The sequence below is a fragment of the Phyllosticta capitalensis genome (assembly GCF_038381095.1).
Source record: "Phyllosticta capitalensis strain CBS 128856 chromosome Unknown BKA78scaffold_1, whole genome shotgun sequence".
Classification (NCBI taxonomy): domain Eukaryota; kingdom Fungi; phylum Ascomycota; class Dothideomycetes; order Botryosphaeriales; family Phyllostictaceae; genus Phyllosticta; species Phyllosticta capitalensis.
The window spans coordinates 1,733,194-1,747,046 of record NW_027117439.1 but is presented as its reverse complement, the minus strand read 5'-3'; the positions used below and the strand labels follow the sequence as shown (position 1 = coordinate 1,747,046).

The window sequence follows — 13,853 nt, the reverse complement described above, 5'->3', positions numbered from 1 at the left end:
GAATTAGAGCATGGCGGGGAAAGTTCGCATCGGCGACCACCATCGGTTGCGATTTGGAAGACGCTGGTATGCCTAACCACCACCTACTCAGTAACGGCTCTTCAAACCGTTGACGCTGACAGACGATCAAAAGAAAACGAAGAGAGAAGAACCCTGACCCGCTTCCCACTTTCAACCTTCAAAATTGGTTCCCAGCCAAGCCTCGCGCGCCAAATCTTGGACCCTGCCTCGCTCAACTTCATCCAACAAAGTTTTGTAAAGCCATCGCTTTGCTTTCTTCAGCAACAGACCCAAGAGCTGTAGATGGTCGCAAAATTCCTTTTCCAAATAGAAAACGACCAAAGCTGTATGAGCGACCCGCGTACAGTCGCTCCGGTATGCCAATTTGAAGTTGGCGATTTCCTCAGACATCTGCTGGATCTTCTCCTTGGAGAAGAAGTGCTGAAGAAGCTCTGCTTTCTCAAGGGCAAGCTCCCAGTACCCAGAGGTTGACATTGAATCGATCAGATCATCCATGGAGCGCGCTTGGGAACTAAGAGAGGCAGATTCTTCGGGCTTGCCGGTCGCAGCCTCGTGTACGGTCAAATGCTGGTATGAGTCGTTGCCGTTCCCACCGGAAGTCGTCATCAACGGCGTCACTTGACACTTCTTGACATCGAGTGACGCTGTACCGTTCTGGGAGGAAAGGCCTGCGGGGCGCGAGGATGCATTGGCGGAACTAAGCCGAGGGGTGATAGTGTCGCCTTTAAAAGTCCTCGAGCTGCTCGGACGGGCAGCTCCAGATTTTTCCCTCCTTTTCCCAGACTGCCTCGGCCTACCTTGGGACCCTGCCATCCAACGCAGAAGGCCAAAGTTGGGCGATGGCGCGGGTTTCTTGGGTGGTTTTGGAGCTTCCAGATTCGAAGGTTCTACTCCAGGGTCCAGTGTCTCGACGAGAGGTGGAGGGGCGGGCGCCTTGGGTGACTTTTTGGCGCTCTTTTCCCGGCCGAGGAATTTGTCAGTCTTGCTAGGACCACTAGGGCGCCCTCCACCTTTCTTTGGACCTCCCCCTGGTGGCGGCATTCCCAATTGAATCCAATCATGTTCCATGGGAAAGTGGTTTGGTGGTGGTGTTGGTGGCATTGGTCCTCCAGGAAAGGGCGACATGGGCTTGGGCGGAGGTTCAGGCGTCGCTACTCCTGTTGAAGAGTCTTTGGGCATTCCCAATTGAATCCAATCGTGTTCCATAGGAAAGTGGTTTGGTGGTGGTGGTGGCATTGGTCCTCCAGGAAAGGGCGACATGGGCTTGGGCGGAGGTTCAGGCGTCGCTACTCCTTCTGTTGAAGAGTCTTTGGTCTTTCCCCACTCTGCCCAATTGATTTGCTTCGAGTCCTCATCAGCTCCAAATGAAAGCAAAGCCCCCACTCTCAGAAGGTCACTAACCTTGAAAGTTCTCGTTCTAGAACACAACAGATTCTCGTTAGGAGGACCGGTAAGGGGCCTTCTTGCATTGGATGTTGCTGGGAAAGCCTTCACGTTGAATGCTTTTGTCATGGGCCTTTGAATTTCCGAGATGTCTGGTTGGGGTGGTCGATACGGGTCCAGGAAGGCCTTCTGCTTGCGATGCGACTCGTCCACCGCAATGAAACTTGTCCATTTGCTCGCAATTGACCATTGTTTGCCGATGGATTCTGCTTCTTGCTTGATGGCTCCGTGAAAGCGAGAAGATTGACTCTCTCGAAGAGGTTTGAATTGCTCTGAGAAGGGCCAAGCGGTCTCATTCTCCAAGTCTGTTAAGAATTCCTTGGCAGCAAGCGGGTGGATAACGTGAGGTTTCTTATCCAGAATTTCTGGTATCAGGCTGAGTTGCGCTTGCTCTCCGCTTGGTAATCTACCTTTGACAGTAATCTTATCCTCACAAGCCTGTCGAGCGGTTTTGTCAAGGAGAAGATAGACAGAAGTCCGAGAGAGAGTATGGCAGTTCGGTATCCTGGCTGGTGCTTGAACAATTGAAGGAGGTCTGAAACCAAGTAGTCTCAGAGCCCGATTAGATGAGTGGTCTCCGGTAGGATGATTTCCTTGACCGGAACGTTCCCTGACCCCAAGCTCAAGATGCCAACTTGTGGGGTTCATGCATTCTGTCAACAAATGGATGACTCTAGGAATCCAGTCTGCGTCTGTGTCGGCGGGGACCACCTCAAACAAACCGCCCCCACTGGTTGCGATCCCTTCAACCAGAGCGTGAGACACGCTGTTTCCGATGCCTAGACAGAAGTAGTGGAGGCCGTGGTCTTCGTGTGAATTCCGTACGAAGCTTGTGATGTTGTCTAAATCCCAGGACTCCCCGTCTGTGATTACCAAGACGCTTGTACTAACGCCCACTCTCAGCTTCTCGGTCGCGTGTTGCAGTGCTGGTAAAATGTTTGTTCTTCCCATGTTTGCATCCAACGTTGCCATGCTGAGGCAAGCTTCATGGATAGTCTGTTCAGAAACCGATTGAGACTTATCCCAAAGCAACCGATGGCGCGATCCAAAAAGACAGATGTTGAAAAATCCTTCCCCTTGCAAGCCGCGAAGGCATACTCGAAGAGCACGCCGGAGACCTTGAATTTTACTGCGCATGGAACCGGAACAATCAACCACGAAAATTATTTCTCCAGTAAAGCCGTATGTCATTTCGATTTGAGGCAGGAAGTCTCGAGGCGATATGCTCACCATCACTGCACAACGGTCCTCAATAGTGGGATGAGGCTCTACTATGGCGGTCGAGTGTGAGATTGGCTGTGACAATTTGATGTGGAGGATAAAATCGCGTCCTAGGTTAGCCGTGCATTTCCTAAGCTGCACATTGGCTTTCTTGTGATCGTCTGAATTGAGGTTTATGAGGCCGCCTTGAGTCTGAAAGGAGGATCAGTCCGAAGCACTTCTATATTCGCCCCCACAATGCTTACTAGAGACCCAATCGTGAATGACACTGGATGTGTCTGGCACTCCGCGCCCAAGATCCGGAAAGGCATCGAAATGTCGACCTGGATGTCCAATCCTTCATCATGGACGGATGAACCAATTTCATCCCCTCTTAATCCCTCTGGGGAGTCTCCATACCGTGGAGCAATAGAAGTTGGTTGGGTAAAAATCACACCAGAAGTTGAAGCTGTCTTCTGGGATACAGAATCGACCTTAAGTTCCCCGACAAACGAGATCTGCACTGAGACCTTCTGATGCGCTGGAATGTTGCCTAGGTTGACCTCGAAGATTTCGATGGTGTGCTCCTCAAGCAGCGCCGCGGTCTTCTTCTCACGGACAGCCTGATCAAACTGATTCTTGGCATCCTCCTTTGCTTCGACTCGCGTGACGAGTTCTTTATTTTTCCCGATTTTACATCGGAACGAGCGAATGACGCATCCAGGATGTAGGGGAAATACGTACTTTGCGCTTTTGATTGTGCTCTCTGAATGGTTCTCGAATGTTTGTGTTAAGGCTGTTTCGGCCAAGAGACTCTTGATTGACACTTTCGCGGAAACACCCAACAGAGGAACATATGTCATTGGTCGCTCGATTGGCCGTTTAGAGATTGGGAATTTTCCTTGACCAAGCTGATCTTGAGAGTCTTCATGGTTGAGAGACTTCTCCTTTTTGCCTTGTTGATTTGCGACTGCTTCATGCTCCTCTTGCTCACGCGGGTCGTAGTAAATTCCCGAGCCGTGGACAATTCGCCGCGTGTGGAAGCTCATGCTTCAGAAGTGGACCACTCCCTTGAACTCGGAGGTACAAAGAGGGCTGGATGTGCTTCATCAGGCTGAGAGCTGGCGCAACTTGTTAAACGTGACAACTCACAGCCCCCAGTTGTGGGACCCGCTGATTCGGTGTCACCTAGCATGCATACTCCGCCCCAACGGCCCCCAACTCTTTCAGCCTCAGTAAGATAAGCAGCCTTCATGTTTTGCTGTCCACTTTTCATGAGCATCTAGTACTCACCTTAAATTCCTCTACCACAGTAGGCGTTCAAAGAAATTCAACTTGAGCACAGCTTCAAGTCGTCGCTCACTCAGACGTAAGCGCTTGAATGCTCCTTGTGACTGCCTATCAAGCGCTTGAATACTCCACGTCTCTACACGTTCTGACGTGGTGACAGAGATTCTTGGATAAGCAATTTCTTTCGTCACCTACCGTGCTACCTGAAGCCTCAACCCGAAGATGTCTTCACCACTGCAAGTCGGAGACATTATCGCGCTCTCTCAGCTTGCCTGGCAGCTTGGGCGAATGTTCACGACAGAGCGCAAGAATGCTCCTGCAAAGTTTCAAGAATATGAAGATCAGCTATACTCTCTCTCTATCGTGCTGAGAATTCTCACCGAGAACCAAGCGCTTTCAGTGACGTTGAAAAAAGACGAGCGCCTGACGCGGATGATTCGCAATTGCGAAAATTCGCTCCAGGGTTTGGAGAGACTACTCGAAGAGAACAGCGAAATCAAGACTCCAAAATCGCGGCGCTTACGAGACAAGGTCATTCAGGAGTGGACCAAAATAAAGTGGACGCAAAAGGACGGAGAATTGGATGCACTCACGAAGAATATAGCCATGCACTATCGTGCTCTCAATGGCGTTCTTTCTGTGATTGGCGCGAGTCGACTGGAGGATATTCAACAAAAGGTGGGCGAGATGTACGAGTGGTGGTCGGAAAACCGCCAGAGATCCAGGAGCGGTGCCAAAGCTGCCAGTCAAGACCCCTTGGTTTGCGTGCACGAGAAAAATTTGCAAGAAGATCAACCAAAACTGCTGTGTCCACGAGCTCGTGTCCGAGTGGAGTGTCTCGAGGAGCATTCAATGGCCGGATCGCGGATATTCGATTGTTGCTGCGACAATACCGATCATAGTGAGCAAGTCGAGTCGCTCACTATTCTACTGAGAAGCGTTCTCATCCGATCGCCGAATGTTGAGCCTGCCTGGCTGCTTTCAATTCATTCCTCTACCAAAGGCAGAAGCGTGGAGCTGAAGCTCACGGCTTGTTCTGTTCTTTCGATGAAGCAGCTTGAGGCTTTCATCTCCCGCTTCGCTTTTCAACAGGGCATGTATTCGACTTGCCACTCCGATTCACTCTCGGCGTATCGGTCAACGACGACTGCTGGGGACGAGGCGCTCTACGTTACTAAGGCCAAGGGCGAGGTCTCTCAGCTTTGCGACCAGATTGAAGGGATAAATTTTCGATCGACTGAAACCGGCGGCCAGTACTTTGCCAAGGAAGTCGAATCCATACATCTTCTTCACTACTTCGTTTTTCGAGAATATCAAGCCAGTGGAGATGGCGTCGACAGCAGGTTCGCTGAGCTCATCGTTTTTGAGAAAGTTGACACTTTTGATACTCAGCCGTCGCGGCAAATTACCATCAGGAGTAAGTGATCTGGCCACTATCATGAAATCGAATGCTGATACATCCATTATGAAGTTCAATTCGATACAAGAATCGATACCGAGTCAAGGCCTGGTTCGATTTACCTTGGCAGTGTTTGCTGCATCCAAGAGTCTGGGGCTGATGCAACAGTTACCAACGCGGACGTGGAACTAGTTGTCAAATCTTTTGCCGGTATGTCTCAAATGATAGAATGACGATCAATACTGATGAGGTGCTCTACCAGCCGCAAAACAGTTTGTCGTGGCTCTCAACCGGATGAAAGCTGAGCTGTGGGTATCTTACTTGCGGGGTCCTCGAGCTGGAGAGAAGATTGCGTTCACAAGGTGAGTAAGCCACATATTTTGGTCACCAATCGAGATATTCCTGACAAACGTTTCATGATCTCAGATCAAAATCAGAGTGGACGGCCGGGGAATGTCGTGTCTTGGATGCCAGTATTTCAGGAGTAGTCGATGAAGTAGAGGGGCGGGAGAGACTGGTCGTTTCCGATGGAGCCGGTTCGACATATGTTTGCATTGAATGTGAGAAGACCCGGAGCCTATGGGTTGCCTCAGGTCGGCAACAAAGCTGACATTCTCTAGCTTCGGAGTGTCCATCGCAGGCTCAGTCAGGATCAGATGATGTCCAGGAAATCGAGATGCATGTTGTCCAGATCAGTCCTGATCGCATTACCATAACGGAAGTCGAAGACCCGGTACCGTTTGCGAATGCAGGTGGTTTTAGTAAGCAATGTTCGCCCATTCAACACCGTCGCTGACATGGATGTTTCCAGGTGCACAGTTCCTCAACTGAGTAACATGCTTATTCAGGAAGAGCAGGAGTAAGGAGACCAGACCCTGTCCAGAAGTAACTCGAGAGAAAAAGGAAGAAGAAAGGCAAGGAAATTTCGGGCGCCCGTTCCGCATCGTAGCACCCCTCATTTGGGCCCAAGTTTGTCGCGTGCCTCTTGAATCTGGCGAGCGAAGCGTAATAGGGCGCATGATAGAATGTAGAATGTCAATGATTTCCGGATGATGGAGCTGGACGTGTTGACAGATGGAAGCAAGCGCGAAGAAGACGTTCGGCGGATTGCGCCAACCCAATCGGGAAAGCGTAGCGAAACTGCGGCAGCAGCACCCTCGCTACCTTCCTCTGCTTTCGCATCACCTCTTCACAGTCTGGGGGCAAATCTGACCAGCGGCTCACGTCTCGGCTTTTTCCGAATAACAAAGTGCAAAATTGAACCGAAGGAGGGAATCCGTTCGTTGTTTTTGGGGGTCTGTTTTGAAATGTTTATGCTCGGAGTCCGATGATAAAGCGTCGTTCGATTTTTCAAAATCCGCAACTTCGATACAGAGAGTTTTCAAGCACAGGGCGATGGAATTTCCCCTGGGACGACGATTCGGTCTACCGATGGGAGCAAAACCGGTCTTCTGCAGCGCTTATTGCTCGACTCTAAGCAAGAGCCCTCCGGCTATCGTTTCGGCCCCCTAGAGCGTTCGACATCAAAAGGACAAGTACTCGGCCAGCATCCTATTTCATTGATATATCAGTACTACAAACGAGTGACAGCTCAAACCGACAAACCGAGAATAAACGAGCGTGAGTGACAAAAAAGGAAACCAGTATCCTCCCAGATCCCACGCAAGGGCCAATTTAGTCGTAAACTCCCAAAGTCTTGCAGTCTTGCCCAATATTTGTCTCCAATTTGTTTATTGATTTCTTGTTTCTTTTGCCATTCCCATCTCTTCGTTCCCTTTGGTTCTGATCTTCCATCTGTACATCAACGCTGATCGCCGGGGTCAACCTACAACATAGCTCTCAACTCTGCCTCTCCGGCCGTGAAGGCCTTGCCATAACGGCCGCTGCCCCAGCCCATGCGCCTCTTTACCGCCTTCCAGCTTTCGACTGCCGCGAGGTAGAACACCACGCACGCCACCACGATGCCCCATTCCCACGTAATGTCCTTGTGCTTGAAGACGACGCGGTTGACGACGGGAATGTACACGACGGGAAATGTGATGACGAAGCCGGCGACGACGGCCCAAAAGAGGAAGCGATTGCGCCAGACGGCCGAGAACACGGACAGGTACTTCTGGACAAAGGTGCGTTTGTCTTCAACATCGGCAGGTAGCGGGTGCAGGTTGAACAGCGAGCGCGAAAAGTGCTTGACCTCCCACGCCGTGACCAGCAGCAGAAACGAGATGGTGGCATACGTAGTGGCGCGGGCGCGGAACACGTAGTCGCAGCTGTCGTTGTATCCGACATTGCAGTCGTATCCGAGAGCGCCGTGCCCGACGCCGTACGCCACCGACGTAAAGGCAGCCAGACAGAGACCGCCCATGAAGGAGCCATAGATGAACTTGTCGACGATGAGCTCGCGCGTGAAGACGCCAACTTGCAACGAGTGCGGAGGCCGGTACATGATGTCTGGCTGGGCTTCTTCGACGCCGAGACCCAGCGCCAGGAACGACGAGGTGATCAGGTTGACCCAGAGAATTTCGAGAGGTGATAGTGGGAAGACGGAGTGACCCTCCGAGTCCTTGAAGGCAAGTCCGATCAGGAGGAGAATTACCTGCGAGATGTTGGAGATGAGGAGGTGCAGGAGGAACTGTAGTATTCTTGGTCAGATGTCTGTTTGAGAAAGGCTGGTGGAATCTCACCTTTTGAATATTGTCAAAAAGTCTGCGTCCTTCTTCGATCGCCTTGACTATCGAAGCAAAGTTGTCATCAGTCAGCACGACATCAGCCGCCTCCTTGGCCACATCGGAGCCATTGAGACCCATGGCAATGCCAATAGGAGAGCGCTTCAGAGCAGGAGAATCATTGACTCCGTCACCTGTCATGGCACAAAAGGCTTTGCGACGATGCATGGCCTCGACCATGCGGACCTTGGTTGTCGGACTACAGCGAGCTAGAACCAGGGGCAGAGTTTCAAGGGCGTCAATTTCGTCGTCGGAAAGCCTGTCAAAATCTGCCGCCGCCATGATGGCCGAAGCAGCCGCTCTGGACCCAAACGATTTCAAGATGCCAACCTCGTGAGCAATGGCAGTCGCAGTCTTGATATGATCGCCCGTCAGCATGTGCACCGTGATGCCAGCCATCTGGCACCGTCGCACGGCTTCAGCAGTCTCTGGTCGAGGTGGATCGTAAATGCCGACAAGGCCTACGAATTTGAGGTTCGACTCGGCCGCCGAGCGCTCAGAAACCTGATCTTCCTCGTGATCGCGGACGAATTTGTGAGCGACGCAGAGCACTCGAAGACCTTGACCGGCCATTTCTTCTGCAATGGTGTTGATCTTGGCTTTTTCAGAATCGGGAGTCAGAAGAGACGGCAAAATGACTTCGAGAGCGCCCTTGGCGTAGACGTGGATGCCATTTCCTGACCTGTCTTTGTAGACTACGGACATGCGTTTGAAGTTGGAGTCAAAGGGGTATTCGTTGAGGAGCTCCAAATTATAGTCTCCCATAAGGGATGCTTTGCCAGAGTTGAAGCGCATGGCCAGGACCTGCAGAGCAATCTCGGTTGGCTCGCCCACAGTTACCCAGTCAGACCCATACGTCGAAGCAGTGCTGATTGAAGCGTCGTCCGGAGCGGTCTTGAACACGGATGCCAAGTTGCAGAGCGCGATTGCTCGGAGGAAAAGATCCAGGGGTTCCGGTGACTTCTCATCCTCTTCAAGGTTAACCTCGATATCGTTCAATTTGACAAATCCACTGGTCGGATCGAATGGGTTGCTCGTGTCGTGCACCGTCAGTGTGCCAGCCTCTGGGACCCAAGCCCTCCGGGCGACCATTTTTCCTTGAGTGAGTGTGCCAGTCTTGTCCGAGCAAATGTTCGTGACGCCACCTACGGCCTCGAGGGACGCAAGTTTGCGGACAATCACATTGCCCTTTGCCATGGCCTTTGTACCGGCAGCAATGGTAATGGTGAGGACAGCAATCAGCGACTCCGGAATCACGGCCACGCCCACGCAAATACCGTAGATCAAGACCTCGCCATGAAGCTTGAACTTGGCGGAAGAAAACACAATGATGGCCAGAGTGATGGCCAGGGCGAACAGGAGCAGGGCAAACTTGCTGAGCTTGACTTGCAGTGGAGTGCCTTCCAAGCCAAGAATCACCATGGTGGCATTCTTGAATTTCGTCCAGGTGCGCGCGAGCGGGCTCTGGTCTTTTGCAGTGCCATCGCTGCGCAGCATCTCTGCAATCTTTCCAATCTCGGTCTTGGTGCCGGTAGCAATCACGATGCCGCTGGCCCTTCCCTGAGTCACAGTAGTCGCAGAATAGACCATGTTGATGCGGTCTCCGATTGGAATATCGATGGACTCGAAGATTTTGCTTGGATTCTTGGAGACGGGCATCGACTCGCCCGTTAGAAGAGCTTCATCCGTGGAGATGTTGATGCCGTCCACCAGTCGCACGTCAGCCGGCACGATGTCTCCAACGTTTAGTTGGACAACGTCACCGATGACCAGCGTCTCTGCCTTGACTTGCTCAACGTTCCCATCCCGAATCACCTTGGATACAGGAGCTGACAGCGCGTACAGGGACATGATGGCTTTCTCGGCATGGTAGTCTTGGACGAATCTGGGCAAAATCAGCACCACCAGACTATTTTCTCCACGACGTGAGCGAAGCCTACCCAACAACGACGTTGAGCAGAATCACTGCGGTCACGACGCCACCCTCGATGTAGTCATCAATACCAAAGCCTAAGCCCATGACTATGAAGAGAACCTGAACTTCAGTTAGACGATGGCGATTTTCCGCTCACTGGGGGCCACAGCCGCTGCCTGCTAGGAGGTTTTGACGGAGGGCCCCCAGGATTGCGATTGTCGCCTCATTGCCGAATTGTGATAATTTTTGATGCTCCGTCTTTTGTTGACGATTTATCACGTACTAAGGTCAGACTGTTGGAGACTTGTCTTAACAGAATTTTCCACATGGAAAGCCCTTTAGTTCCCTCAACCTTGTTAGGCCCATCGCGATGCAGGCGCGATGCGGCCTCGGCACGAGCGAGTCCATGCCTGGCAACCGTTAGCAACCTCGACGACTGCTTCTTGGAATTGACGGAGGCGTACTTGGGGTCAACGCCAAGAATCTGGGCGACAATGGCCGCAGGTACCGTGTGCGAGTCTGCGTAGCCTTTTTCTATGCCAAAGCTCTCAAAAGAAGAGATGGAGGACAGCCCGGGCGTGAGGGTCTTGCTCGATACGTCGACAGTCTCGTTGGACTTCAGCCCCTGATAAGGGAGTGGTTCTGTCTTGTTCAGGCCGCTCGAGGAGCCACCTAAAGGAGGTTCAGTCGACTCCTCGACATCAAGAGTAGAGTCCTCTATCCCCATTCACTAGGTTTGCGAAGAAGATGGGCTTGGCCGAGAGCTGATTGGTTGGTGGACCGCAAGTTGGATATGTTGGAAATGGGCAGTGCAAACAAGGTCAGCGACAGCAGCGCGAGCGGCGGAGGGCTGCGGATAGGTAGTAGTTAAATAGCGTATCTAAACTACCCAGCCAGCAAGCCAGCACGATAGCCTTAGCGGCACGGACAGCTTTGTCAGTAGCCTCAAGGTCCCCACGGGCAGGTACAGCAGCACGACTGGCCGGCCGCCATGTTCCGCCAGACAGGACCGATCTCAAGACGGCGAGCGCTCGGAAAGCGGGGCTCTCCAAGGCTTTGCATGGCTCGGCTGCTTGGCTCTGCTCAGATAAAACACCTAATCATCAGCAGACCCAAGGTGGAGAGGATGCCAAACGCGAGTCGGCTCCCAATCAGCACAAACGCATTTCATAATTGGCGTTTCTGCGTGCAAGAACAATGGAGAGCTGGCTTGGAGAGACGCCTGACATGTTGCCTTTTTAAGAAGCGGGCGTCGAAGATGGCCCGCGATTCGTGGATGTAAGAGTTGTCTCGTGACGCTCTGCATCATCAGATATCGCAATGCCGCTTGGCTGACGGACAACAAAGAAACGTCGGACCAATCTCAGCGGCCTGTGTCTTGACGTACTTTCACATGATTTAGAACCATCTCCGGCCAATGATGTCGAGGGATTCGAGCTGCATTGGCGTGCGCTGGTCGAGTTTTTGGTTTGTTTTCTCATTGGCGGGGTGGCTGGAAAAGGAAGCTTGAAAAACCTGGAGAGCAAAACACTTGTGATTAGCAAGGAAGATCACAACCGGTAAGCTGCCACGCTGGCGCAGGATGTACATGGTTCTCGAAGAAGAGAGGCCGATGGTAGTGACGAGGTGAGGGCTGTGAAGCTTGCGATAGGTCGTAAGCTACCCCGCACTTGTGTCGTGAATGTTGCCCCAGTCCGCCAGATGGTCGCCATCGAGTGGACGCCGAAGATGAGGAAAACCTCCGTGCTACCGTGAATGCAAGGAGTCGTCGTGGCTACACCGGGTGACAGCTCCTTAAGAAGGCTGGAGGAAGATGGGCGCAACTGAGATCCTGTGGAGAAGCTCCACATTCGACCGGCACCATGTCTTTGGCCAGTGATTTGACAATCGACGCATCCAAATTTGATCCTCACTCTGTCAGCCCAGACACCGTCAAGCTCAATGAAGTGATCCAGGCCAAAAGCGAAGCTGCGCCTGCCTGGTATGAGGTACCAAGCAGCACACCGCTCTTAGAGGGTTGAAACAGAGTAGTAACCCATAGCGCTGCAGATCGGAGCCGCTCGATATCGAGAGATGCGCTGGAATGGCGAAGGGACATTGCCAAAGGTCAACGTGCTGGAATCAGGCGTGAATTTCAAGATACCCTCGCGCGAGACTGGACGCGACATTCCCTGCCGCTTCTTCAAGCCAGAAAATGGCCAAGTCAACGGTGTCATGATGCACGTCCATGGCGGCGGTTGGGTTTTGCAGGGCGAGTGTTGGAACGATTGGCTGCTCAAGTGGATGGCCGACAATTGCGGCCTTGCTGTCGTCAGCGTTGGGTACAGGTTGGCTCCGGAACACGTCTACCCAGCGGCATACGAGGATTGCTTTGACGCGGCCGAGTGGTTGGTGAGGAAAGCGAAGCCAAACTATGGCGCAGAACTGAAGTTCATTGGCGGCGAGGTAGGACGTCAAATCACCGTGTTGATGCTGATTACTGAAATGTTGCAGTCGGCGGGGGCCCATTTGTCTGTCGTCACCGCCCTCCATCTCCACCAGACTCAGCCCAGCTTTGCGCTCCGAGGCCTCGTCCTCCACTACGGAATCTATGAGCTTTCGAATTGGCTCCCGGCTGTACACCATTGCGACAAGAACCTCGTGTCCGACAGAGCGCAGGTTGAACATTGTATCAAGGCCTTTCTGCCAAACTACACGGTGGAGCAGCGTAGGGACCCGTGGATTTCGCCCTTCTATGCTCGATTGAGTAGAGGAAGCTTGCCTGCAGCGCTTTTCACATGTGGAACGGAGGATTTGCTGGTGGACGATAGCGTCATGATGGCTGTGAAATGGCAAATGAGCGGCAACGAAGGCGTTCTGAAGATTTATCCAGGCGCGCCTCACGGCTTCACGTTTTTCCCATACGCAGACGCAGCAACGAGCCTGGAGGATACGAAGAAATTTGTATTGAGCAAGTTGGAGTAGTAGATAAACAAGTAGCTCACCAACAATTGTCTGTGCGGAATGAGACCTGATCGGGCGTCGGTAAAGCGCCCGCCAGGTCAATTTGGCGCACCATGTCGCTCTTGGAACGAAAAATTCATTGAGGGCCCAAGTTCAAAATTGAATTCGAATTGGGCGTGACAATGTTCCGTGTGGCAGGTCACAGGCAATCTTCACAAGCATCGGGAATGTGGTGCGGATCAGGTCATGTATTCGTTCCTAATCAGCAAAGGCGAGACGTTCTCAAAGGCTGCTAGGCCGGTGTTAGAGTAAGAGTCTGCCGAACAGCAAACGCCGGGATCCTCGAAGATTTCAACCAGCTTGCCCCAGAATCCTCCACCTTCACCCGCGTGACATTGAGCGCCAGGGCAGTGTGCCGTGTTTGTCGTGGAATGACGTATGTCGGAGCGTCGAAGCCCATCGAGAACCGCGAGTGATTTTTGGAGTAGCCGCTAAGTCGTCAAGACGTTGCCGTGGTAGAGTGTGGGGTTGACAGTGTCGAGGGGACGAGACGTTTATTTGCTGGCGGAATTGTTAGCAAGAGGCGTCAGAGCTCAAGAGATTTCAAACAAGCTTACCTGCGGGCCCTCATCTTTCTGCGTTTACGCTTGAGGCGACGAACGCGCTTCTTCCTCCACTTCGCTCTCATCTTCGATAACTAGAAGAACTTGAGCGGAATTAGCATGCGGCGGTCAAAAAGCTGAGCGTTGTCACGCAAAACGTAGCAGAGGTGCGATTGATGCAAGCCCTGCTGCCGCTCTGCGTGCCAAAGCCATTGTACGTACCTGGTTGTCGATGATGAGGAAGGTTGGTGAGGAGAGAAAGTTGGCTGCGCGGAGCTGAGCTACTTGTGTGGCTTAAGCGAGCCGACTAGATCCAA

At 52.4% G+C, this 13,853-nt stretch overlaps 4 protein-coding genes across 4 annotated transcripts; 2 read left to right on the top strand and 2 right to left on the bottom strand.

Moving 5' to 3' along the window:
- Positions 1–171: 171 nt before the first annotated feature.
- BKA78DRAFT_291275 (von Willebrand factor type A domain-containing protein) lies at positions 172–3,713 on the bottom strand (the record flags this gene model as incomplete). Its single annotated transcript, XM_066885865.1, has 2 exons — positions 172–2,877; positions 2,931–3,713. 2 exons carry the CDS (start codon positions 3,711–3,713, stop codon positions 172–174), a joined length of 3,489 nt encoding a protein of 1,162 aa, XP_066749293.1.
- Positions 3,714–4,130: 417 nt separating this feature from the next.
- BKA78DRAFT_302327 (uncharacterized protein) lies at positions 4,131–6,116 on the top strand. Its single transcript, XM_066887439.1, has 4 exons — positions 4,131–5,371; positions 5,426–5,563; positions 5,616–5,715; positions 5,780–6,116. Exons 1-4 carry the CDS (start codon positions 4,177–4,179, stop codon positions 5,961–5,963), a joined length of 1,617 nt encoding a protein of 538 aa, XP_066749292.1. The 5' UTR covers positions 4,131–4,176; the 3' UTR covers positions 5,964–6,116.
- A 776-nt stretch (positions 6,117–6,892) lies between these two features.
- On the bottom strand, positions 6,893–10,817 carry BKA78DRAFT_302321 (sodium transport ATPase). Its single transcript, XM_066887438.1, has 5 exons — positions 10,456–10,817; positions 10,275–10,401; positions 10,017–10,111; positions 8,035–9,961; positions 6,893–7,982 (listed from the first exon to the last, which is right to left on the bottom strand). Exons 1-5 carry the CDS (start codon positions 10,716–10,718, stop codon positions 7,179–7,181), a joined length of 3,216 nt encoding a protein of 1,071 aa, XP_066749291.1. The 5' UTR covers positions 10,719–10,817; the 3' UTR covers positions 6,893–7,178.
- A 964-nt stretch (positions 10,818–11,781) lies between these two features.
- BKA78DRAFT_11045 (Alpha/Beta hydrolase protein) lies at positions 11,782–13,303 on the top strand. The gene is made up of 3 exons (XM_066882249.1): positions 11,782–11,979; positions 12,041–12,436; positions 12,485–13,303. Exons 1-3 carry the CDS (start codon positions 11,854–11,856, stop codon positions 12,953–12,955), a joined length of 993 nt encoding a protein of 330 aa, XP_066749290.1. The 5' UTR covers positions 11,782–11,853; the 3' UTR covers positions 12,956–13,303.
- The last annotated feature ends 550 nt before the right edge of the window (positions 13,304–13,853 follow it).